Source organism: Phoca vitulina, unplaced genomic scaffold, assembly GCF_004348235.1.
Source record: "Phoca vitulina isolate PV1807 unplaced genomic scaffold, GSC_HSeal_1.0 scaffold92, whole genome shotgun sequence".
NCBI lineage: Eukaryota > Metazoa > Chordata > Mammalia > Carnivora > Phocidae > Phoca > Phoca vitulina.
Window position 1 is genome coordinate 1829531 of NW_022589795.1, and position 24931 is coordinate 1854461.

The 24931-nt window shown below is 53.6% G+C and overlaps 2 protein-coding genes across 2 annotated transcripts; both read right to left on the minus strand.

Annotated features, from left to right (window-relative positions):
* Positions 1-981: 981 nt before the first annotated feature.
* Positions 982-4366, minus strand: SOST (sclerostin). The gene is made up of 2 exons (XM_032396643.1): positions 4147-4366; positions 982-1403 (listed from the first exon to the last, which is right to left on the minus strand). Exons 1-2 carry the CDS (start codon positions 4364-4366, stop codon positions 982-984), a joined length of 642 nt encoding a protein of 213 aa, XP_032252534.1.
* Positions 4367-15530: 11164 nt separating this feature from the next.
* Positions 15531-24647, minus strand: DUSP3 (dual specificity phosphatase 3). Its single transcript, XM_032396479.1, has 3 exons — positions 24426-24647; positions 21597-21823; positions 15531-15925 (listed from the first exon to the last, which is right to left on the minus strand). Exons 1-3 carry the CDS (start codon positions 24548-24550, stop codon positions 15720-15722), a joined length of 558 nt encoding a protein of 185 aa, XP_032252370.1. The 5' UTR covers positions 24551-24647; the 3' UTR covers positions 15531-15719.
* Positions 24648-24931: the final 284 nt, after the last annotated feature.

Here is a 24931-nt window from a genome sequence, read left to right on the forward strand (position 1 = left end):
TCCCCCCGGCCTCCCCTCCCCCCCCCCCAGCCTTGGGACCTTCTCCTTCTCTATCCCAATTGGTGGATTTGTTTCTGCATCCTTTGAGGTTGAGGGGTCGAGGTAGGGAAACGTCTGGGGAGGCCAGGCTGGAAAGAACACAGCTTCTTCCAGGATTTTGTCAGCCATAAAAAAGACTCACCCCCCCCCCCCCCCCCCACCACACTTGTTTTTCATCTTTGGTTGTCAGATCAGAGGATTACAACTCTGAATTCTGGAGGTGATCATGGCGGTAATCCAATCCAACCTCTCTCTCTCTCCTTTGCCCATTCAAAAGGCACCCAAGGCCTTGGAATCATGTGACAGTAGATTCCTCGAGATACAAATCCCAGCCCCACCTTCATTTTCCAAAGAGGAAATGGAGGACAGACTCGGGACAGAAAGAGAAGAGTGTGGTCCAAGGTCATCCAGCAAGTTAGTGGCAGAGTCCGGACTGAGAACCCTATCTACGGACCCCAGTCCTGTGTTCTTGGCACAACAAGGCACTAAAGGCTTTATGAGGGGCAGAGGAGTGGGGGAGGAATCTTATCGAACTTTCTTAACCAGTCCCCGGACTCTTCTCATTCCCCACCGCTCCCTTAGAACCCCTGGGCGGTGAAAGGCTTTGCTTTCCGGCCTCCCTCTGAAGTGGGACCAGCAAAGGTGGGCGGCCCCGGGGGGCGGGGCTGCGTGGCTCAGTGTGTGTGACTCTCAGCGCCCTCCCCTGCCCTGCGGGACCCCCTCGGACGCGGGGCAGTGGGGGCGGGGGCTCTTCTGGCCCTCCCCGCGCCGGGATCCGCAGGGCCTGGCTGCCTCCTGCCGAAGCCCGGGAGGTCTCAGCGCCCCGCCCGGGGTTGCAGACATTTACAATGAGATACAAACGATCGGACCGCGCGCAGAGGGCAGAACCCCGGGCGCCTGGGCCGGGGCGCGGGGCGGGGAGCGCGGCGCGGCGGGCGGCCTCTAATAGGCGTTCTCCAGCTCGGCCTGGTTGGCTTTGGCGCCCCGGGCGCGGGGCCGCGGCTTTCGGCCCTTCTGCGGCCGCGCGGCCTCGGGCCCGAAGTCCTTGAGCTCGGACTGGTTGTGGGAGCGGGTGAGGCGCTTGCACTTGCAGGAGGCCACCAGGCGCACTTTGCGCGCGCGCGGCGCCGCGCCCCCGGGGCACAGCAGCTGCACCCGCTGCGCGCGGTAGCGGTCGGGGATGCAGCGGAAGTCGGGCCCGCTCGGGCGCCACCACTTGCCGCGGCCGATGGCGTTGGGCAGCAGGCGCGCCGGGCCGCACTGGCCCGAGCACACCAGCTCGGTGACCGGCTTGGCGCTGCGGCAGGGCCCGTCCGTCACGTAGCGGGTGAAGTGCAGCTCGCGGCAGCTGTACTCGGACACGTCTGCGGAGAGAGGGCGCGTTGAGACCAGCCCGGCTCCCTGCACGCCACCAAGCCACGCCCCGGCCTTTTCCAAACCTGCCCCTTTCCAGATGCGTTTGCCCCTGGGGATCCCTTCCGGGAAGGGCCCGGGTATTCTGGGGGCGGGTGGAAAGACCTCTGGCCCACCCTTTCCCCGCTAAAACTTTGGAGCCGAGTGTCTGTTGCGGTTCAAATACCAGCTCCAACGCTGTGTGATCTTGGGCAAATCATTTAAACTCTCTGTGCTTCCTATCTGTAAAATGCGTCGTCCTAAGGAGTTAGTGAGTGAATCCATTGCATACATAATGCAGGGGACACGGTGAGCACATAGTAAGAGCTGGAAGTATAGGCTGTTGTTATGTGTTCTTCTTCTTCTCCAAGGGGGGCTTTTTCTCCCCCATGTAACTTACATCTGTGTTAACAGAATGCCTGGTCTAGGCAGAGTAGGTACTTGCCACACCCTTTGCATGGCCTTGGCTTCTCCTAAAGTCTTTTTCCAGCCACTTGGGAGGGATGGCGAGGGATGGAGAAAGGAGTAGGGGTTAATTGAAGGTAATAAATCAGGGCAGCTGCTGCGGAGGAGAGAGATGGAAGCGGAGGTGGGGAGGAGAAGTCATTAGACTTGAAAAGAGCCAAATGCTGCTTGTCCAACCCCCTCATCATCAGTGAGGACCAGGAGGCCTAGAGAGGGAAAAGCACTTGCCCAAAAGGCAGAGCTGGGCGTCCTCACTCCACTTTCCTGGGGCCCCAGCGCCTCTGGGTTCCCATAAGGGTGGACGCTGTGTGACTGAGCACCCCTGTGGGAGGCTGCGCTGGGGGTGGGGGCAAAGGGCTGCCTCTTACTGCAGTGACTTCCCTACCAGAGGGAATGGAGCTCTGCCTGAAAATCTACAGGTTCAGCTGCCACAAACACTTATTAAACACCTGCTGTGTACCAGGCACGCTGCTGGGCACATCTCTTGTTTTGTGCCGTTTTAATGGATCCCGGATGGTGACCCAGCCTTGCTCCTGGGTTGGGGTGGGGGGGATTGGGCTCTGGGCCTGGCTTGGTCCCCTGAAGACACCGCGATCAACTCTCCTACTGTGGGCTTAAACAGGTGGGAGCTTTTTAAACAGCTGGTCCTCATGTGAGCACCTGTCCGTCACCCAAGGAGATGAAAAATAGTCCTGGGACCAGAAGCAGAGAGAGGGCAGAGCAGGCCAGGCCTCCACTCCCCAGGCCTTGGAGAACAAGCATAGCAGGGAAGAGGTGGGTTTGCCTTCCTCCAGTGGCTGAGCTTCTGGTTTCTGGGCTGGCTTGGCATCCTCACCCCGGCTCCCAGGCCGCAGGGGTAGTGTGTGGAGGCGGCCTGTTTGCCCAGGGAAGGAGGCTTTTTGGGCTTTCCAAGAATAGTGCCCCCAGGTCAGGCCCTTCCTCTACAGAAGGTGACTTTGTTTTGAGCTCACAGCTTCCTTGGGGCCTGTGGCCTCTCGTGGGAGCCCAGGGAGGTGCATATTTTGTACTTGGGCCCCGTAGAGCCCAGGAAGCAGTCCCTTGAGCTTAATCGACTTTGCCTGGGGGGAATGGCAGGGTGGTGAGCTCCTGTCCTCCCTTTTTGAAGACTTGAGGTCCCAGGGCTCCTGTGGGGCTGCCCCCTTTGCCAAGCCCCACATTCCCAGCTGGTTGTGGGGGGCCTGGGCAGGGGACTCCTCTCCCACCGGGACAATGACTGGAGGGCAGTGAGGCCCTCCCTCTGAAGTGTCATTCCGGCCCCACCCCCAGCCGCTCCTGCCGGCTGCCGGGCCAGCTGTGCACATCGCCCCCTAGGCTTCTCCGGGCACACCTGACCAGGCGCCCAGATGTGCCCTCCACCACGGCCCTCGCCTTGTCACGAGGGTCAGGCTCCCTCCCTAGTAATGAGGCAAGGCTGGGTCTCGGGTGGGGACCTGGGGACAGATGGGGCCACCTGTGTCCACTCCCTGCACAGAGGATGCTACCTCCCCTCCAGGGCCTGGACCCAAGTTGCTACCCAGGTCGGAGGCTAAAACTCTGCCTACAACTTCCGTGCCTTCCAGTGTCAGCTCACTGGGAAGACTCGGGGCAGTGGGAGTGTCCTTTTCCCGCTGCTTTGTGGGGACTTGCTCTGGCTCTCAGTCCCCAGCACCCCCCACACAATCCCCCACCAGGGCTGTCTTGGAATGGGATCAGACTGGGGTCAAATCTCAGCTCTTCTACTCCCTACCAAGTTACTTAGTGTCTGGAGATTTCTTCACTTTCCAACTGGGAGTGCACCCCTGGGGCTCCCCTGCGGCGGATTCCGGGGGGTAGGGTTCAGGTACAGCCTGGGTAGAGCGTCTACCTCCAGCAGGTGCTCACAGATAGGAGGCTCCCTTGTCTGGTCCCCTGTCCAGGGATGCCAGCTGTCGGGCCTGTCTCCTATATTCTCAGGAGGGGATTCTTGGAAACTGTCTCATTTCTGAGGCTCTGAGCCTGTCCCAGAGTTGTATCCTCACCACCTCGGCCTCCTTCCTGCCCCAGGCTCCTGCTGCCAGCCCCCCTACCAGCCTCATGCCCCTGCGCTGGATCGCCAAGGCTATTCAGGCTTGTCACCCTCCCCCTGCCTCCAGGCAAGGCCGTCCCTCCCTTAGAGCTGACAGCGGCGGACGGGCCACCCCAGTCTTCAAAACCTCCCAGAGAGAACCCTCCAGGCCCCTTGTGCGAAAAATGCTCTCCTCTCCCCCATACCTTTGGTCTCAAAGGGATGGTGAGGGGGCCTCCCTCCGTTCTCCGCCCGGTTCATGGTCTTGTTGTTCTCCAGCTCTGGCGGAGGCTCGGGGTACTCGCCCAGCTCGGGGATGATCTCTGTGGCATCGTTCTTGAAGGCCTGCCACCCCTGGCCGTCCACCACACGGAAGGCTGCATGCACCAGCAGGCAGACGAGACACAGAGCGAGAGAGAGCTGCATGGTGCCAGCCAGAGGAGGGCACCCAGCCTTCCAGTAGCACAGGCTCCGGCCTCCAGCCTGGGACACGTTTGCCTTTTTAAAGCCCCCTCTGCCTGATGCCAACCAATGAGGACAGGCTGGGGCAGGGCTGGTCCCATGTTTCTCTCAACCCAGGGGGAGGGAACGGGGTGTGCTCACGGCAAGCCCTCCCCAAAGACTTCCCAGGCACAGCAAACTCCCAAATTGCTGCTGGTGCTCCCAGGTGACCTAGAGGGAGGTGGGTGTGTGAGGCAAGCCTGCCCTCCAGCCCCTCCCACGTGCAGGCGGCTGTGGTTTTCAGATATCAAAATGAGCTCCAGCTTGTAATCTTTACCTCCTTGGGCCCCTTGGGCTTTCTCAAAAACAAACTGTGGACCAGTGTCACAAAGAAAACGACAGCTCTGAGCCCTCTGCAGGGCTGAGCCCAGCCAAGTCCCTTTCTCAGGCCAAGTTCATTTGTTACCCCACCAACAAACGGCCCAAGGGCTCTTTCTTTGGCCTCCACAGACCCAGGCAGAGGCAGAAGGAGGCTTTTTAAGAAATGTCATCGGTCCCAGTTCCATGAGACTCAGCATCAATTATCCTGACCAAGATAGCCCCTTGTTGGCACCCTCTGGAAGGCAAGAGAGAAAACCAAAAGGCCACGGGGAGGGCGTCTGCTTGCACCAGGAGGCGGGGATTCTGGTTACAAGGCCAGGATGAGCAAGTCAACGGTGATGGAGCCCAAGGAGGAAATCTTGGGGCTTCTGTGCACCATGACAGGCACTTCTTGGCCAAGACGCTCACAGCCGCTTGGGGAACTGATGTGCCAAAGGCACTTATTTCCCTGGCTAGGCTGTGGCTAGGAATGGAGAGCACAAAAATCCCTTTTCTTAGCAAAAGCCAAGGCCAGCATTTTTGGTGCTGACATCCTCTTCTTCTTCTCCCTTTTTTTTTTTTTGGTCTCTCAGACCATTACATTTTTCAAAAAGAGCTTTGAGTCCTATATGGAAAGCCTTATCGGTGCATGCTATGGGGTGTATTCCATGAAGCCATCCCAGGTCCAGCTAGCCACAAAAAAGCCAAAAGGAATTGCAACCTTAGCCCTGGAGCAGAACGAGGGGCCTGGGAGGGGTAGGGTACTGGGGAGGAAGGTTCACACCTGAGGTGCAGGAAAAGAAAGGAGAGCCAGCGGAAGCTTTCCCTGCAGATAAAGGAGGAGGCGCACTGGGCTCCTGGCCCTGAAGGAGGCTGGGAAGAGGGCTGTGGCCCAGGTCCCCTTGGTATTTTCACTGGGCAATGAATCAGCGCGCCCCACCTGCAGAGCCTCTAGGAGGCACTTGCCACCTGCCTTGACTTGTAAGCCGCGGTGTCCATCTGCAGCCGTCTGTCCCTCCTTTCCACCATCCATCACTCCACACATGAATGCAGCTGCTCTGACAGTTTTACAAGCCAGACAGAAGCCCCTGCAGGAAGGGCCCTCTCTGATACCTGCTTCCTAAGTCAGTTTCCTTCGGGGCAGACGAAAACAGCTGTGGCCATTGTTGGAGGTGATCTATCTCTCCCAACAGAGCCCGTGGGTGTTGTGAGAAGCTGGCCCTCTGCGCCCCCTCCCCCTGTCTCTGACCCTCCAGCCTCCTTTTCCCTTGCTCTGGAATGTGGACCGTTAACCCGATCGTGGCCGGACAACGGCCTTCTTGCCCTGGATTTGGGAGAGGGCGGTTCCGAGGCCGGATTCCTTGAGCTGGCGCGATCGGGACGCTGAAGCCCCACCTGCTGGTTGGGGGCTACGGACCCAGCCGCCGGAACCCGAGCCCGTGGGGCTCATCCTCGGAGCACTGCTGCCACCTGCTGGACGCAGAAGGAAGAGCCTGCGGCCGGAGGATGGCGAAGGGTTTTATTTCATTTCATTGTTTTATTTGGAACTGAAGTCATTGTTAAAAGAAAAAAGAGAAGAATCCAGTGGATTTGAACCTATGAAGTGTGTCCATCCTTCTGAGTTATTCCCTGCCAAGGTACAGCCTGCTCCTCCCAGAACGGCTCACAGAGAACCTGCTATGACGCCATCTGCTTTTTCACTTCATGCTAATCCAGCTTTATATTTTACTCAGTTCGGGAGCTTATCATTGTTCAGAGTTAAAGCCCCAGGGTTTTAGCTGACGTCTGTTGCGGGTACTTTAGGTTATTTCCAATGCTTTCCTATTCTTAGTAGGGATGATATGAACGGATTCCTTGTACAAAGTAATTTTTGGAGTTAAACTGCGATCATTGTAAATTCACATGTACTTGTAAGGAATAAAACAGGGCAGGGGCACCTGGGTGGCTCAGATGGTTAAGCGTCTGCCTTCGGCTCAGGTCATGATCTCGGGGTTCTGATATCGAGCCCCACATCGGGCTCCCTGCTTGGTGGGGAGCCTGCTTCTCCCTCTACCTCTACTGTTCCCTCTGCTTGTGCTCTCTTGCTCTCTCTGTCAAATAAATAAATAAAATCTTTTAAAAAATAAAATAAAATAAAATAAAATAAAAAACAGGGCAAATTCCATGTACTCTTTGCCCAGTTCTCTCAATGGTAGCATCTTGCAAAACTATAGTACAATATAACCGGGATATTCACATTGATACGACCCACCAATCTGATTCAAATTTCCCCAGTTTTACTTGTATTCATGTGCACATGCGCATGTGTGTGTGTGTGTGTGTGTTTCGGTCTATGTCACTTAATCATATGTGTAAGTTCCTGTATCCATCACAGCCAAGATAAGGAAGAACTCTGTGACCACAAAGATCCCTCTTGTTGCCTTTTGGTAACGACACCTACCTTCTTCCCATGCCCCCCTAACCCGTGGTACCACTAATCTGTCATTTCAGAAGTGTCATATAAATGGAATCAAATTGTATGTAAACCTTTTAGGACTAGCTTTTTTCGCTCCATGTGATTCCCTGGAGATTCATCCTGGTTGTTCCATGTATCAACGATTTGTTCCTTTTTCCTGCTGGATAATATTCCACAAAATAATTTAAAAAAACAAACTTTAGTGTTATTTCCAGAAGTGAACACGGGGTCTGGGAGAGTGAACAGTTGGCTGTGCGTTGCAGGGTTGTTCTCCAGAAAGCTCAGCCAGGTCCCCGGTCCCACCAGTGACATACAGGTAGACGTGTGCGTAAGTTGGCTAGGGCTGTCAAAACCAAGTACCTCAAACTGGGTGGCTCTAACGACAGAAATGCATTGTCTCATGGTTCTGGAGGCTGGAACTGTGAGATCAGAGTGTTGGCAGGGTTGGTTCCTTGTGAGGGCTTGTGAGCAGAGTCTGTTTCATGTCTCTGCCCTTGCTGCTGGTGCTTTTACTGGCAATCTTCGGCATTCCCTGACTTATAGAAGCATCCCCCCGCCCCCCGATCTCTGCCTTCGTCTTCACATGGCGTTCGCCCTGTGTGTTTGTCTATGCCCTCATTTCCCCTTTCTTAAAAGGACATCAGTCATATTCAATTAGGGCCCACCTTAAAGACCTCGTCTTATCTAATTACATCTGCTACAACCCTACTTCCAAATAAGTTCACTTCTGATGTACTAGGAGTTAGGATTCAAGATATGAATTTTGGAGGGGCACAATTCAGCCCATAACAGCACGTGCCTCCACAAGGTGACCCACTCTGGGTTTGGGCTAAAAATCTTTAAATTGCATTTAACAATTTAACAGTTGTACCTAAATTTCTAGCAAGGCTGTTTTTTTACGTGATGATTTGCTCGTTCTCATTTCTACCAAGCTGCCTGTTCGTATGTCCACTTGCCAAACATTTCATGAAGCAAGACCCACCCCTGCCAGGAGCTGTGAACTGATCCACACTCCGCCTCCAGGAGCTCCTGTACTGGGGAAGAAAACAGTTCTTCAGTAAAGAAAGTGGTTAGTGCCACTGAGGAAAGGTTCAGATGCATTTTTTTAAAGGGACAAAGTGTTATGAGTCTGCAGAGGGGAGAACAGTCTCTTCTGCCTGGGGTGTATCTGGGATCCTCACAGGAAGATGTGGCCTTTGGACCCCACTTTGAAGGACAGGTCAAGTTTGGAAAGAAAGTTATGTTCCTTTGAATCCTCGGGATTATAGAATCTTTGATCTGAAAGAAGCCTCCGGAAGCATCTACCTCTCTACTTGGTTCTCAAGCCACCTGCCTGTAATTCATGGGAATGGAGGGTTCTCCTTAGGGGCTGCATTTTTACACAGACTTTGCTCCCACAGGTCAGGGTAAAATGGAATATCTGGATTTGGAGAGCTATCTGTTTATAGGCGGTTGTCTGCAATAAGGGACGTCCAAATCAGCCTTTTTTTTTTTTTTAAGATTTTATTTATTTATTAGGGGCGCCTGGGTGGCTCAGTCGGTTAAGCGTCTGCCTTTGGCTCAAGCCCTGATCCCAGGATCCTGGGATCGAGCCCCACGTCAGGCTCCCTGCTCAGTGGGGAGCCTGCTTCTCCCTCTCCTCCCCACTCATGCTCTTTGTCACTATTTCTGTCTCTCTCTCTCTCAAATAAATAAAGATTTGACAGAGAGAGCGCAGGCAGGCGCGAGCAAGCGCACAAGCAGGGAGAGCGGCAGAAGGAGAGTTGGCATGGGGGTCTTGCAGTGGTGGCGAGAGACCAGGCTCAGCTCCGAACACAACACAGAAAGTGGGAATCTATAGCCCAGGAGCAGTGTGGGGTCAGTGGATGGAAAATTATTACGAGGAAGCAGGGAAGGTAAGGGGGGATTCTGGCTAAATCAACCTAACCTGATTCCTGCTGAAGGCAGTCGGGGAGATCAGACTTCACCTGCGGGACAGTGGGGGGTGAAGAACCCAATTAGATATTGAGGATGATCAGATATGGAGGTTGGGGGAATTCTGGCTAAAATGGGACAAAAGGAGACAAACATGGAAGTCCAAAAGTCGGGCCTAATTGAAAAAGAATGAAGTCTAGCGAAAGAGAGGCTCTGTCACCCGTGGGTTTGGAGACTGGCTTCCCTCTTCCAAGCCCAGTTGCACCTGCCCTCTGCTTTCCATTCTCCTTTTCAACTCCTCTCTCTCTTCTTTCTGCCCTCCTGCCTCTCAGGGCGGCTGCCCCAGCGCTCTGTGCACTGGGAACAGTCCACTGGAAGGCCATCTAGTTCATGGGCTTTCAGACTAGGTTTCTCAGAACTCCACATTTCCACAAGGATGTCTTATGGTTTTAAAAATATGTACATTTCAGGGAGCCTGGGTGGCTCAGTCAGTTAAGCGTCCGACTCTTGATTTCAGCTCAGGTCATAATCTCAGGGTTGTGGGATCGAGCCCTGTGCTGCTGAGTCTGCTTGAGATTCTCTCTCCTTCTCATTCTGCCCCTCTCCCTGCTCATGCACATGCGCTCTCTAAAATAAAATCTTCACAAAATAGATAAAAATTTATTAAAATATGTACATTTCAATTATGTAAAAATATAATGAAGAAAAAAAAGGAGGGAGGGAAACAAACTACAAGAGACTCTTTTTTTTTCTTTTTTTTTTAAAGATTTTTATTTATTTATTGAGAGAGAGAGAATGATAGAGAGAGAGCATGAGAGGGTGGAGGGTCAGAGGGAGAAGCAGACTCCCTGCTGAGCAGGGAGCCCCATGCGGGACTCGATCCTGGGACTCCAGGATCATGACCTGAGCCGAAGGCAGTCGCTTAACCAACTGAGCCACCCAGGCGCCCCTACAAGAGACTCTTAATGATAGAGAACAAACTGAGGGTTGATGGAGGGAGGTGGGTGGGGGATGGACTAGATGGGCGATGGGTATGAAGGAGGGCACTTGTTGTGATGAGCACTGGGTGTTGTATGTAAGTGAGGAATCCCTGAATTCTACTCCAGAAACCAATATTGCACTCTATGTTAACTAAATAAAATTTATTTTTTTAAAGATTTTGTTTGACAGAGAGAGTGCACACAAGGAGCAGGGAGCGGCAGAGGGAGCGAGAAGCAGACTCCCCGCTGAGCAAGACCCCGGGATCATGACCTGAGCCAAAGATAGACGCTTAGCTGAGCCACCCAGGCACCCCCTAAGTAAAAGTTAAATAAAAATAAATAAAAATATAAAAACACACATTAATTGAACGTGGCGTGTTTCCGCTTTTAATGAAATGGAGACCACCCATTCATTGTGTTGCCTCTAGGTTAACTCATTTTAGTGTAGACTTCCAAAACAGAATCTCTGTGCATTTGAACTTCTTATAAATGGGTCATCAATTCAGAAGGCCATGGCTCAGAGACTCTTTCTAAATATTAGGCTTGGGCATGCCACCCCCATAAAATTGTCTTTTTTTTTTTTTTTTTTTTTTGAGTCATCTCTACATCCTAGCATGGGGCTCAAACTCACGACCCAGAGATCAAGAGTTGCACACTCCCACTGAGCCAGCCAGGCCCCCCACCCCCGTAAAATGACACAAGCAAGCACAGAACAATCCTCCTTAGCTTTGACACAATGCCATCACAACAGATGACAGAAATTAACAGGATATTAAGCAGATAAACTGCAACTGTTATTCATAAGTCTCATTTCAACATTCTGTGCTCATTAAAGCAGCCTGGACCTTTAAAATTAGAGTAGACAGAAATCACAGCACACCATACACTACGGAATGCTAGGTAGCTAGTAAAACGAATGGTGCTATAAGAAACAACTGTTTGTTAAGCACAAAAGCAAATGCAGAACATTTTCCATGGAGATCTCTATATACACAGACACATGTATGTGTACTTACGTATGCATGGGATTTTTCTTTTTTTTTTTTTAAGATTCTATTTATTTGTCAGAGAGAGAGAGAGAGAGCACAAGGAGAGGGAGAACAGGCTCCCCCCTGAGCAGGGAGTGGGACTCGATCCCAAGACCCTGGGATCATGACCTGAGCTGAAGGCAGACGCTTCACCGACTGAGCCACCCAGGTGCCCCACAAAGAGGTTTTTTTCTGTCAGGGAGAAAAGGCACCCAACTCTCTTTTGAGTTTTTTATTCAGAGAAAAAAAGCCAATGCTTACCATAAGGGAGATAAAGGCTAATGGCGGAGTTTAAGGCATCTGGGGGCAGGGCTATGTTTTGGGGCTGCCCATTTGCAGGACCATTCAAACCCTAATCATCTTCATGTGAGGCCAGATTGAGACTGTCACCCCCAGTCTCCTACTCTCTTAGGAACATAGATCTACCTCCCTCATTTAGGATGGGCCTCTCTATTCAAGAATATTCCAGTCAATTATCCCTCAAAAAAGCTGCAGTTTTTTAGAAACTAAATAAATAAAAAGATTATTCCTATCACGGGAAATTTCTGGTACTGGCAAGATAAGTTTAATCAACATCTACTGCATAAATATAATCATCTAGGGACTGAGAATGAGTTCGGGAGGGTTAATTTTTATTTTATTTTATTTTTTTAAAGATTTTATTTATTTGACAGAGAGAGACACAGCGAGAGAGGGAACACAAGCAGGGGGAGTGGGAGAGGGAGAAGCAGGCTTCCCGCGGAGCAGGGAGCCCGATGCGGGGCTCGATCCCAGGACCCTGGGATCATGACCTGAGCCGAAGGCAGACGCTTAACCAGCTGAGCCACCCAGGCGCCCGGGAGGGTTAATTTTTAGATGATACTTATTTTTGAAAGTTAGACAAAAGCAAACGTAAGCGCATCAGAGAAAATCAGCAGTGATAAGGACAAAAAAGACCATTTCTATGTAATGTAAGACATTTATTTTGGTTACAGTTAGTGCTTTAACACTGATTGGTGATACAACAGACGTTAAACTTACTTTCCTTTAAAACCAATTTAATACCTTCCCCTTTTCTGTCCAGGAAACTCACGCTTTCACAATCAAATTACCCTGAAAGCTGACAGGAGATAAATTAAGCTTCCAACGGCTCTGCTCTCTCAGCCGGACAGGGCTTCTACTTCCAATCAGGATAAAGTCTTGACTTGGTAAGACCCACACTGTTGGCTCTTCAGTGGTTCTTGACACCGGTTTTATGACAGAAAATCTCCTGCGAGGAAAGCGCATATCTTCCTATTATAAGATCAGTGCTTATTTGGATTAAAACATTAGCATCTTAACATTAACTTGTGACACAAAAAGGCACCAACATTCCCTTTCAAAAAGCATCCATCACCATGGGTGGAACACAGTGCCACCTGCTGGTCGTCATATTATTACATCCCCTGTAATTCCCAGGTGGTGGTAAATTCCAGGTGGGGATTCTGAGAATCCTACAGTGTCAGAGCCAAAGGGACCTTAGAGGCCTTCTAGATGAGTCCCCTGGTCTGACAGATGGTGGTTTCTGCTCTCCAGATAACTCAGAGTGGCAAAGAAACAGACCAGCCTGTGGAAAGTGTACTGCTTTTAGACTTGAGAAGAAAACCATTTGGTGCTCTAATTTGACCTAGGTGGGGGTCTGCTAGTCAAAGAAAGGGATCAGGTCAGGGGGGAGGGTAAGGGCACCCTGAGTTCCTATTCCATCACTTCCCAGGGGTAGAAAGCCATCCAGAAACAGCTTCCACTGGCCGTGGGCACGTGCTGGCTCTTACACAATAGAATTTTATTTTAACTCAAAAATTAGGAGCTAGATCTCATGAAGTAAAGATAGGGTTTCTGGGGCCAAAGACTACCAAGAAATCCCCAGTTATCAGCATAAAAGTAGCCCCCAAGTAAAGGCAGTAATTCTCCCAATGGCCTGTTCTCCCTCATGCCCCCACAAAAAGGCCTTCCAGAGGTCCTGGCTAACTAGCCTGAGTAGCTACGGCTGTCCTATGGAGTGACCACTTCCTGAGCGTGGGAGGGGGAGCCCTCGCCCCAGTCCCGGAGCCTCTTCCAGAAGTAGAGCGGAAAGCTCCAACTTAGGGATGCCCTACACGCGTCCTGAAGGAAGAGCCACACATTCTAACCGAATCGGGGACCCACGCTTTTTGCTTCCTTTTCCTGGAGTGGGGATGGGTTTGTATCAACTCCCTCCCACCCTCTTCCAGACACCCCCCCCCCCCCCGCCGTGGCACCCCAGCTTGAATGGTTGAACTCCATCTACAAAACTGGCTCTTGCGCACATGGGCTGGGTCAAGGGCATATGCAGTGCACCTGGACACTCCCAGGGGGCTCCTTCCTTGGCGAGGAGCGTAGTATGGGACAAAGGATTCAGCTTCAGGGGGCAGCAAACCTGAAATCCGGCCTCAGCTCTTCCTTAGAGCCGGCACAGCCCGGGCGCCATGCCCTCCATCAGTCCAAACCCCAGTTCCTTTTTCTTAAAAGGTCACAATACATGAATAAGCTCTACCAACTTGATAGGGTTATTGGAAGGATCAAGTTAGATTAAGTGGGATGGTTCTCTGGAAACTGAGGTGAGGTGCACGGGTTAGAGGATGGCCATTTTACTGAGGTGGGTCTATGTGGGCAGTCCGGTATCTGGAAAAGGCAACAGATCCTGGTTTGTTCAGGGTGGCTGTGGTCACAGAGGAAAGGGACCGTCCAGGCCCCGCACTGCTGGCCCTGTGGCGGGAGAGGCCACGACACCCGGCAGCGAGGCCCTGTGGCACCCTGCTTCTCCTCGTCTAGCCGGACGCCCCTGGTCAACTCTGAAAAAGGCACATTCCCCACCTCGACAGGTTAGCACTGCCTGAATTTCCATTTACCACTGAATTTTAAAGACTCGACTAAAGTCCTTGGTTTTTCACTTCTGCTAAGACTCCTTTTGCAAATCCTTGCAAGTGATCCTACCATGAATTCAGGTTTCTGGGAGCTTGATAAACCTGCCAGAACAATACCCTGCATATATCTGGGGCTCAAAAAAAAAAATGTTTAATTCAGCCAACTGTTCTAGACCTCTTGTGCCCTATAGGAGCTGGGGGGGATGGCTGAGGACCACCTCCCTGCTGTTGGGGAACCTGAAGGCGACAGGAATGCATCACTTTCCATGGCAACAATCACTTGAAGTCCTAACAAGACTGTGTTCAAAACAAAACTCCTAAATTCTGACGAATGTGCACACACGTGTGAGCGTGAGTGCTAGCGCATTCTGACGTCATCCTTAAATTAGTCCTAAAAAAAGGTGGTTCCGGTTGGTATGTTTGCTCTACCGCCAGTAAAGTCTCCATTTGGAGGCTCTGCCGTGTTTCATTTCGGCCTGGCTGAGTCATTTTTGCTCTTAGGGCTCCAGGATCTTTCTTGGCACCACAGAGCCCTAAGAACTACCTAAAAGTGGGTGGGGTGAGAGCCCGCTCCTCCATCCTCTGGCTGTGTTTCTGAGACACACACCCCCCTACACACCCACACACCCACCCTGTAATCGGCCAACCTCCTCCTTCTGTCCTTGGAATAGCAACCAAGACAAAAAGCAGTTAGCATGAGTGGCCTGAGCTTGCCAACGCTGTAATTCAGGACAAAACCTTTGTAATTCTTCAAATGGTGGGGTTTTTAAATAGGCTGGAACTTCAACACCCTGTTTTCTAAAATAAAATAAAATAAAATAAAATAAAATAAAATAAAATAAAATAAAGTAAAAATAAAAACAAAATAGAATAGAATAAAACCATGCCCAAAGGCATCGCTCTTCTAACAATCCAAGTGACTGAGAGCAGTCCAAGGGAAATATTCCAAAGCAGCGGATTCTGAATGCAAGGCCTCCAAAGATTCGCATTTTAGAAGCTATGGACTTATAGGAGTCCTCCAGGGGAATGTCTGCCCACCTGATGGCCTCTTTGTTTGGGTATCTTTAATGCTACTGAAATACTTACAATGCAGTCTCTTCATGGGAATTTCCACCCACTAACTGCCGGCCACGGGGCCAGCTTCAGACCTCACAACGTGCCTCTGCCTATGAACAAGGTGTGGGCAGGTGGGGAGGAGCCGGGGGACACAGGCATGGCGGGGAGAGAGAGGCCTGCGTTTGCATAGTTCCCTTACAGGGCTCGAGGTGCTGAGGTTCCCACTCAGGAGAGGACCCAGGGGTGGGTGCCAGGGAGCGGGGGAGGGAGGCAGGGGGCAACGGAGGTCAGGAGGGGCCCCTGGGGGCATCTCGAGCCTTATACTCCCACAGACCTCCTGCCTTGGGCCATCCAGGAGAAACATGCACGTCACAGGCCTTCCCCCTCTGCGCCCCCACCTCAGGGAGAGGGCATCATAAACTGTAGGCACAGGACACACCAGGGAGCGACAATGCCTTCCTTAGCAAGCTTCTTTATATGCTCCCCAGGGGGAAAGTGGCCCAGGGCTGTGTTGGGACAGACTTGTGGGCAAGTGCCTGGTGATGCTGGGAGCAGGGTACACTGTGTTTCCTAAACATGGTGGCTTGGGGCACCTGGACCAGGGCCTCCCCTCCCTGCCTCTAGAGAAGAGGCAGCAGGAGTGCCCTAGAGTTTCAACTTCCCCTCCTTGACTAGTTTGTCATTGAGCTGGCAGAGTTGGGCCAGGAAACCATCGTTGGGGCCGATCTCACGGTTCTGCCTCACGATGCTCAGGGCAGACTTGACATCCATCTTCTGACGCATCATGAGGTAGGCGATAACGAGGGTTGGGGAGCGGCTGTAACCTTCCCGGCAGTGGACGAGGACCCGGCCTGAAAAAGAAACAGGGGCACGCGAGCTGGAGCTGGGGCCGTCCGCACACAGCCCGACTCGAGTCAGAACTCTTCCGGGGCAGCGCCAATGAAAAATACAACAAGACGCCCTTGTGTCCCCACCCGCGTGGAAAAAGATGGAAAACACAGAGCATCAGTGAGGATGTGGAGAAGCAGGACTTCTCTCTCCGGCTGGGCAGGGCGGGGCTGTCACTCTGGCCGACGGTGGGGCCGTACGTACTCAAGTGGAACGCATGCGAGCCCTACGGCCCAGCGGGGAGGTGCACGCGTGTCCCCAAAAGACACGTGCCAGAATATCCAGAGGGCAGCGCTGTTCATAACGGCCCCCACTGGCAGCTCCCAAAGGCCCATCAATAGCAGGACAGATAAATAACAAGAAGGAGGGGTGCCTGGGCCACCCAGGCACCCCTGAATTTGATATTTCCATCAAAAGCAAAACATACGGGGCCACTGGGTGGCCCAGTCGGTGAAGTTTCTGCCTTCGGCTCAGGTCATGATCTCAGGGTCCTGGGATCAAGTCCTGCTCAGCAGGGAGTCTCTGTTTCTCCCTCTGCTCCTACCCCCACTCACGCTCTCTCTCTCTCTCCCTCCCTCTCTATCAAATAATAAAATCTTAAAAAAACAACAACATAGAAATGACCCAAATGTCCACCAGCAGGTGAACGGACAAACTGGAACACACCCGCAAGATGGAAAACTCGTCAGCATTAAACAGGAAAGAACTACGGCCACGTGCAGCCACACGGATGGAACTCACAGCAATTATACCGAGAGGGGCCAGGCCAAGAAAGCGAACCCGCCGCGTAATTCCATGTATACAAAAGTCTACAAAACGTACAGTCATGTCTGGTGACAGAAAGCAGAGCCGTGGTTGCTTAGGAAAGGAAGGCGGAGGGGACGGAGGGGAGAGGTCACAGAGGCGCCTGAGGAAACGCCAGGGCTGGGGGGTGACGGGCGGGCCCACTATTGCGCTTGCGGTGATGGTCTCACAGGTGTGGACCTATGTCAAAATGTCAAAGTGCAGGCTTTTTTTTTTTTTAAGATTTTATTTATTTATTTGACAGAGAGACACAGCGAGAGAGGGAACACAAGCAGGGGGAGTGGGAGAGGGAGAAGCAGGCTTCCCGCGGAGCAGGGAGCCCGATGTGGGGCTCGATCCCAGGACCCTGGGATCATGACCTGAGCCGAAGGCAGACGCTCAACGACTGAGCCACCCAGGCGCCCCAAATTGTAGGCTTTAAATACTTGTGATTTGTTGAATGTCAATTATACCTCAACAAAGCAGTTTAGGAAAATAAAAGGAACATGCATGTCAAATACAAACACAGGGACAGAAAAATCAAAACACACAAACAAAAACACCCTCTCACGCCCCTCCCCCATGGCCCACTAGGCCTGACGCAATCCGGCCCCCCCTTCTGAAGTCATCTCCTCCTCTCTGTCTCTACAGACAGCAGGCCTCTCAGCCTGCAAACCTCTTTCCCCAGGTGTCTGCTCCCCGACGCACCCTCTCTAAAGCCACAACCCCCCCCCCCCCCCGCCCCCCCCCCCCCCCCCCCCCGCTTTAGCACCCCCCCGCCACACAGGCCGGAAATCTTTTTTCACTTGTTTGCTGTCTACTTCGCCTGAAAAGGGGAAGCTCCACAGGGCAGGGGCATCTGACTGTTTTGCTCCCCGCTGTATCCCCAGCATTTGGTGAAAGAAAGCATCAGCAAGTCCCAGCACATTGCATTTCCACTGGGCGGCGGGGGGGGGCCCTGGGACCCACAAGCCTTGGCTTCTCTCGACCATCACCCCTCCCACCACAGAGCCTTAGTTCAGGTCCTCATCACCCTCACTTCCACCCCCTCCACACCTTCAAACAGAGCTCTCGCTTTACCCTCACCACCACCAATCCACACTGCCCCCAGAAGCCGGAAGGGGCTTTCTAAAATTCAAATACAACCCGTCACCCTTTGCAGGACTTCTAGTCTCCAAGGTATGGCTTACAAGGCCAAGTGCCCACAGCCCTGATACCTTCCCATGCTTTTCCACACCCCTGTGCCTCTGCACGTGTCATTCCCTCTACCTGGAACATAGTCTCTCTCTTGGCCACCTGGCAAACTCCTACTCATCCCTTAAAACCCCAGTTCAAGTATTTCCTTTGTCAGCATAGGGATTTAGAACCAAAATCTTTGGGGCGCCTGGGTGGCTCAGTTGGTTGAGCGTCTGACTCTTGATTTCGGTTCATGTCACAGTCTGAGGGTCATGAGACTGAGTCCTGCGCCGAACCTCCCCCCTCCCCCCTCCCCAAGGGGCACATGTGCACACACACACTCTTTCTCTCAAATAAATAAATAAATACATCTTTTTTTGAGAGAGAGAAAGAGCACATGCGTGTGTGAGCCAGGGACGGGGGCTAGGAGGTGGGGGGGCAGAGGGCTAGGGAGAGGGGAAGCAGACTCCCTGCTGAGCGCAGAGCCAGAGGCAAGGTTCGATCTCAGGAACCTGAACTCATGACCTGAGCCAAAACCAAGAGTGGGACTCTCAACTGAATGAGCCACCCTGGCGCGCCGAAAAATAAATCTTAAAAAAAAAAAAAGAACCAAAACCTTTGAAGTCATATGAATGTGGGTTTAACTTTTAACTTGCTGGTTGCGATGGTTACATGTGTCAACTCGGCTTGTCTACCATGCCCAGTTGCTTGGGCAAACACTGGTCTAGAAGGTATTTCCTGGATGTAATTAACCCAACTATCAGCTGACCTTCAGTAAAGGAGACTGCCCTTAATCATGTGGATGGGCCTCACCCAATCAGTTAAAGATCTTAAGAGCAAAAAGTGAGGTTCGCTGAAAAAGAAAAACTTCTGCCTCAAGGCTGTAATAAAGAAGCCTGGCCCCGAATTTCCAGCCTGCCACTCTGCCCTACAGATTTCGGATTTGCCAGATCCTACAATCATGTGAGCCCATTCCTTAAAATAAAAATACCTATTTATTCTATTGGTTCTGTTTTGCCGGCCAGTACACTGCTTATGAACTCTGTGACCCACCTAACCCCCCACACCTCGATTTCCTCATCCGTGTTAATACTACCCATTGCACAGTGTTGTTAGGGGATTGAAGGAAGCATCATATAAGGCCCTTAGGCTAATGCCTGGCATATGCAAGCACTCAGTAATGAACTCCTAGCCAGCAACAGGAGTCGTCTGGTGGCGCCCAGAACCTTCCACGACAGCGGCCTGGGCTCTGTACCACTGTTGGCCACGCATAGATCTACCCTCCTCCACCAGACTGCGTGTGCCTTACGGGCAAGGGCTGTGGGGTATTGATTTCTGGAGGCCCTACAACCTCTTGTACGCACTTGGTGCTCAATAAGTATTTGCTGACTAGGCAAGTGAATGATTACCCACCAATGCCTCCATCCTGCCATTATTTTGAAGGAAATCTGCTAGCCCAGAATCAAACAGAGTCTCTTCTGTTCCCATCACCCTACCCCCAAAACAGGACTCTATTCTCCCCGTGCCTCCCAAGCAGGAAGGGGGAGTCTGCCACTCTCCTGCCCATTCCCTCTCTAGCCAGTATACCAAAGGATGCGCAGTGGGGCTCTCCCTGCCCAGGCCCTGGCAAGGGGACCCTCTGCAGAGCCACCGCCTCACCACCTGGTAGATACTCAGCAGCCCAGGACTCACAGAGCCGACGGGGAAGGAGAAGGTCTGACCCCCATCCCTCCAGGCCCCACCCAGATAGCACCTCCTCCATATAAGCCTCCTTGATCCAGCCAGGAAGTGACTGCTTCCTCCTCTGAGCACTCCTGGCTCATCCCACTTCTCCAAAGTGAGGGGCACCTGGCTCCCCCGAGCCCTGCACCCTGCGGGAGGTCAGTGGCTTTCTGTTCACTCACTCAGCCAGTCAATCCTAGAGGCATTTACACTTGGCATGAGAGCCCACGGAATTCATTTTTGTCACTCACTCGGTAATTATTTGCAGTGTGTGCTATGTGCCCAATGCTACATCGCGTGCTGGGGAGACAGACAGGGACAGAGTGGACCCAGCCTGAGGGCAGGCTTCATTGAACACAGAACACTATGCCCGGTGCTAAGGCACAAGGTGGAGTTTGCCAGAAGACAAGGGAGGGAGAGGCACAGAGAACTTTCCAGACTGACAACTTAGCCCACGCCACCTCCTGCTAAGGCAGGAGGTCACAAGAATTCAAGGTCTGTTCCTAGTGGTAGGGGAAGGGGAAACAAAGTCAGAAAGCTCTCAGTTCCCCGAGTGGATGACCAATCCATATACAAGAAGAGCAAAATCCATCCCCTTAACTGGGCCGCTCGTTCCCATCTACACAGGAACTCAGTACAGCCGGAACGGAGGGGGTGACATACACGAGACCGTGAAGGACCAGGAAGGGGCTGACAGGAGAGCCTGCAGATTTCCCGGGTGATAAAACTTCCCTCCTGAGCCCCAGACATGAGATAACCAGCGTCTAGTCCACACTGGTCACTGGACATCATTCCAGGGGGAGGCTGCTGGGCACAAGAAGCAGAGACAGGCCGGAAGCAGGGGGACAAGGCCGACTGCACCTTCACGGGGCTCACCTCCCCTGAGAAGGCTGTGGGTCGGGGAGGAAGAGGCTGGGGGACGCAGCCTGAAGGTAAAGGCAGACACTGAGAGGAACAAGCTAAAAGCAGAAAGGGCAGGTGGCCCGGCCCGCTCAACTGATGCCTGCCCTCTGCCTTCTAGGGCTTCCCCCCGGGGGGCGGCCTGCCTGTCTGCCAGTGTCTCAGCAGTTCTCCTTCAGTCTTAGATTTGTGCTGCAGGAAGCATTTAGAAAGTGGCTGGAAGATGTGCCCTGTGGGCTGTAGCTTGCTGAGCACCAGCCTAAGCCAGTCATGGCTGCCCCATTCCCCTGGCCGGGCACTCATGTAAGCCAACTCCAGCCAGTGAGATGTGAGGGGAACCCCACTGAGGGGTTTCTCAGGACCCTTCTACTTGCTCTTTATTTTTATTTATTTACTTATTTTTAAGATTTTATGTATTTATTTGAGAGAGAGAGAGCATGAGCCGGGCAGAGGAGCAGAAGGGCAGGGAGAAGCAGACCCCCTCTGCTGAGCAGGGAGCCCGACACGGGGCTCGATCCCAGGACCCTGGGATCAAGACCTGAGCTGAAGGCAAGACGCTTAACCGACTGAGCCACCCAGGTGCCCTTCTACTTGCTCTTTAAATAAAGGAAGAAACATGAGGAAGAGATGGCTGCCAGGTCTTTTGCTGTACTTCGTCCTGCCAGGGTGTGGTGACTGAGTCTGCCACCGCCATCTTGCGACCACTAGGGGAGAGCCCGGAAGGTGGCAGGGGGGAAGATGCCGCCACTGAGCTGCTGAATCAACCAGCCCCAGAGCTCCAACACCTCAGCACTTCTTATCACGGAAGATAAATCGTTATTGCTGAACCTATTTGAATTGGGGGCATGGTGGGGAGTGGCTAGAAATGAACTCCCAAAGTCCACTCAAACACCAGGACCCCGGAGGCTGCCACTGGGAGAAAGGTTTGTACATCTTGTGTAACGTGGGGCCTCTTGACAGGTTCCAAGAGGAAGCCGGCTGTGGGCCTGTTTTCTAGAAAAAAAGTCTAGTCAAAGCTGCCTTGCCTTGTTCCCTGGACCGCAGGTGCCTTACCATTCTTTTGGGCCAAGGCCTGGTCGATGAAGTCTGCAGCCCTTTCAAAGAAGGCGCTGAGGTTGAACTCCTGCGTGTCGTTGGCCTTGATGCCCAGGTAGGTGATACCGGAGTCCTTGTAGAAGTTGGCATTGGTGTTGACGTGCATGAAGGACCTGCCCTCAGCAGCATTCAGCACATGGGTGATGCCTAGTTTCTGCAGCTTGGGGATGTCTTGTGCCACAGACCTGGACAGGAGACAGCAACAGGGGATGATTAACTCACCAACTGGCAGCCCTGGGGGGAGGAAGATGGAGAAGATTCTAAGTCTCCTGGCAAAGCTAGGAACTGTCCACGCTCAGTCCCTGCTGGCTTCCCCTCATCTTATGACCCACCTCCCTCCCTCCAGGCATATCTAATTACCGGCAGCTTCCCCAAATAGCTGGGGCGTTTCATGCCCATGTTGTTCCCTCTCTCTGGAATGCCCTTCTCGAGCTTCTCCATGGACACACACCCTCTCATTTTTCACCACCCTCTGCAGTATGTCCTGATCGCCCCTCCATCCCATCTGGCATCAGGCTCCCCTATCCTGTGGTGGTGGTACAACCCAGTGGCTCAAAATGGGCTCTAGAGCCAGACTGCCTGGGTCTGAATCCAACCCCCAGACTTACCAGCCAGGTGACCTTGAGCAAGCCACTAACCTTTTGGTGACTCAGTTTCCCTGTCAGTCAAATGGGGCTGATACCCCCTGGGCTGGCTGTGTTAAATGAGCGGTCCTCTAGACAGAGCGTGACACTGTGGTCCGTGCTCTTCTAATGCCTGATTGTGCTTATTTGTTCTGAGCTCCTGGAGGGAGGAACCCGGTCTGCCTGCCCAGCACCAGCTACAGCACGTGGCACGTAGTAGGTGCTGAGTGACTATGTAGTGAATCAGTGAAAAAGAAGGACATCAGCGCATCCGAGGCAGCCTCCTTCCTTGGGTCATAAAGTACGGCAGCCCCTCCAGTCCCCCGGAGGGACCTTTCCGCCACAGAGCACTAGCCACGTCTCTGAAGCCCTCCTGGGTGAGTAAGCACTTGGGGACCGAGTGGCGCCAACAGAACTCTGGGGGTTATAAAACATTTGATCTGAATAGTCAAAGGGCTCCTTTATTTCATCTCCCAACAACATCCCAATTCAAACAGCAGTTTATACTTTACAAAACGCTTTCTCCGACTCGATGGCGTCTGCCTGTCACAGCAACCTGTGAGGAAGCAAGGCCTGGGCTTGAGCTCCGGCCCCACAGGACGGCGGGAGGATGAGCCGTGGGTCACACGGGCGGCTGGCGGCTGAGCTGGGAGGACGCCTGACACCAGCCCTGCTCTGTCCCCCCCCCACTCTGCCTGTCACGTCCACATCAACTGGATATCCTGAGTTCTAGAAAATGAGGCTCACACAGGCTCCTCTCTGCCTGTGAGCCCTGATTTGGTTCAGGGGGCTCCCAATGGGCAGGGAGCACTTGTTGGCTCCCTGCTGAGTGCCCCCCCCAACACACCCCTGGCCAGGTCAAAGCCAGATTCATTAATTAGGCAGGGGATGTGTTTTCCTACAGTGGCCTTCAGCGCTGGCCACTCTGGCTGCCACCAGACATTCACAACCTCGGTTTCCACCCAGGAAGTAGGGGCAGCTGAATGTGCCAAACTGTCCGAGAGCACAGGGTCCCTGAGGGTGCCACGGCTACTTGCTGCTTGGGTGTCTGGACAGGGCGCTATCCTCAGAGCTCTGCAATTCCCTGAGCCCTTTGGCTGAGGCTCTGGGACTGTTGCAGCTGTCCCTGCTCACGACGCTGCACATGGCTGTAAAGCAGTGGTTGATTAAAAAAACAACTCTGAAGGTGAGCTCCCATTCACCTCCCTTATGGATTACAAATTCAACATTCAATAAAGTTACCATTGCCATTACTATCACCATGAATGTGCACTGTAAGTGCCTGACACAGAGTAGGTGCTCAATATGGTGAATGAAGGGATGGAGTGGATGAGACCTGTCCCCCATGAAAGTGGGACCTGCCTTATGGACCCCTGTTAGCCCCGCGAGGACCCCCGTTTTTGTGGCAGCCCTCAGCAGGGTAAGCAGCAGGTTCTAGTACCGGACAGGGGATACAGACATGAACGAGACATTGACCCTGTCCTCACAGTCCCTCAACCACCCTGGGCCACCATTTCCTCCTGGATAAAAGGAGAGAAGGAAGTTAGTTCTGGGTTTCCAACACGCAGACCCTGGCCCATAGAGCGTAGGGCGTCGGTAAATCAAACCCTATCTGGAAGGCAGGAGAAGGAGCGAGGGAACCCCAGCCCAGCTCTCCGGATCCCTCATTTGGAGTATTTGGATTCCTTGATCTAGCCTACCCAGCCAGGAAAGTTCCACGCCCGATTTGTGACGTCAGCCAGTTGCCATGGCAGCGAAGGCAGACATCCCGCGGTGACCTCACTGCAGAACCAGGCAGCTGTCACATGACGCGCGGGCTGGAGACCGGCCGGGTGACAGAGGGCCACCTGTTAAGTGATCACGGTAGCCCGACCCCGCCCAAAGCCGAGCCCCTAGCGGGCGACGGCTTCGGGCCGGACGCCGCGCTGGCCAGCGTCCCAGGATCCGGGCCCCCCGCGAGGGGGAGGACCGCACGGGGCCGGGGCGGGGTCTAGCCCTTCCGCTCCCCGCGCGGGGGCGGCCGGCGACTCCAGCCCCTGCCCGGTCCCCGCGGTGCTCCCGCAGGGCGACCACGCCCCGCACCGCCCACCCCCACCCCCCCCGCACGCCCGCGACGCCCCCACCCCTGCTTTCGGGTGGGCGGGGCGCCCCAGCGGCGACTCACGCGTTGCCCACGTAGATCCTGGGGGTGACCTCGTTGCAGGGCTGGCTCGGCAGGCTGTAGCAGCCGCTGCCGTCCGACAGCAGGTCGTTGAGATCCTGCACCGAGAGCTCGAACGGGCCGGACATGGCGGCTGCCGGGCCCTGCACGCCGGGGCAGCAGCCTGCGCGGGGAGAGCCGCCGGGTCAGCTGGGCGGGGGCTCCCGAGCCGGGACCCGCCCCGGAGGCGGGCCCGCCGGGCGCGGGAAAAGGCGGAGCGCGGACGGTAGGCGCGCTCCGCTCCCCGCAGGCAGGCGCGGCGCCGGGGGCTGCGCGGACGCTCTGGGGGGCCCCGGGCCTGTTGCCCGCCCCCCCCGGCGGAGATGGCGCCACCCGGGAGTTTCAGGGGTCCTCGGCCCACCCCCAGCTGAGGCCTTTCCTGCATCATTATAAATGGGGAAGTGCAGTAACTTCATTGGATTAAACGCAGAGCGCAATAAATGTTCCCACTGAACGGGGTACACACAGGT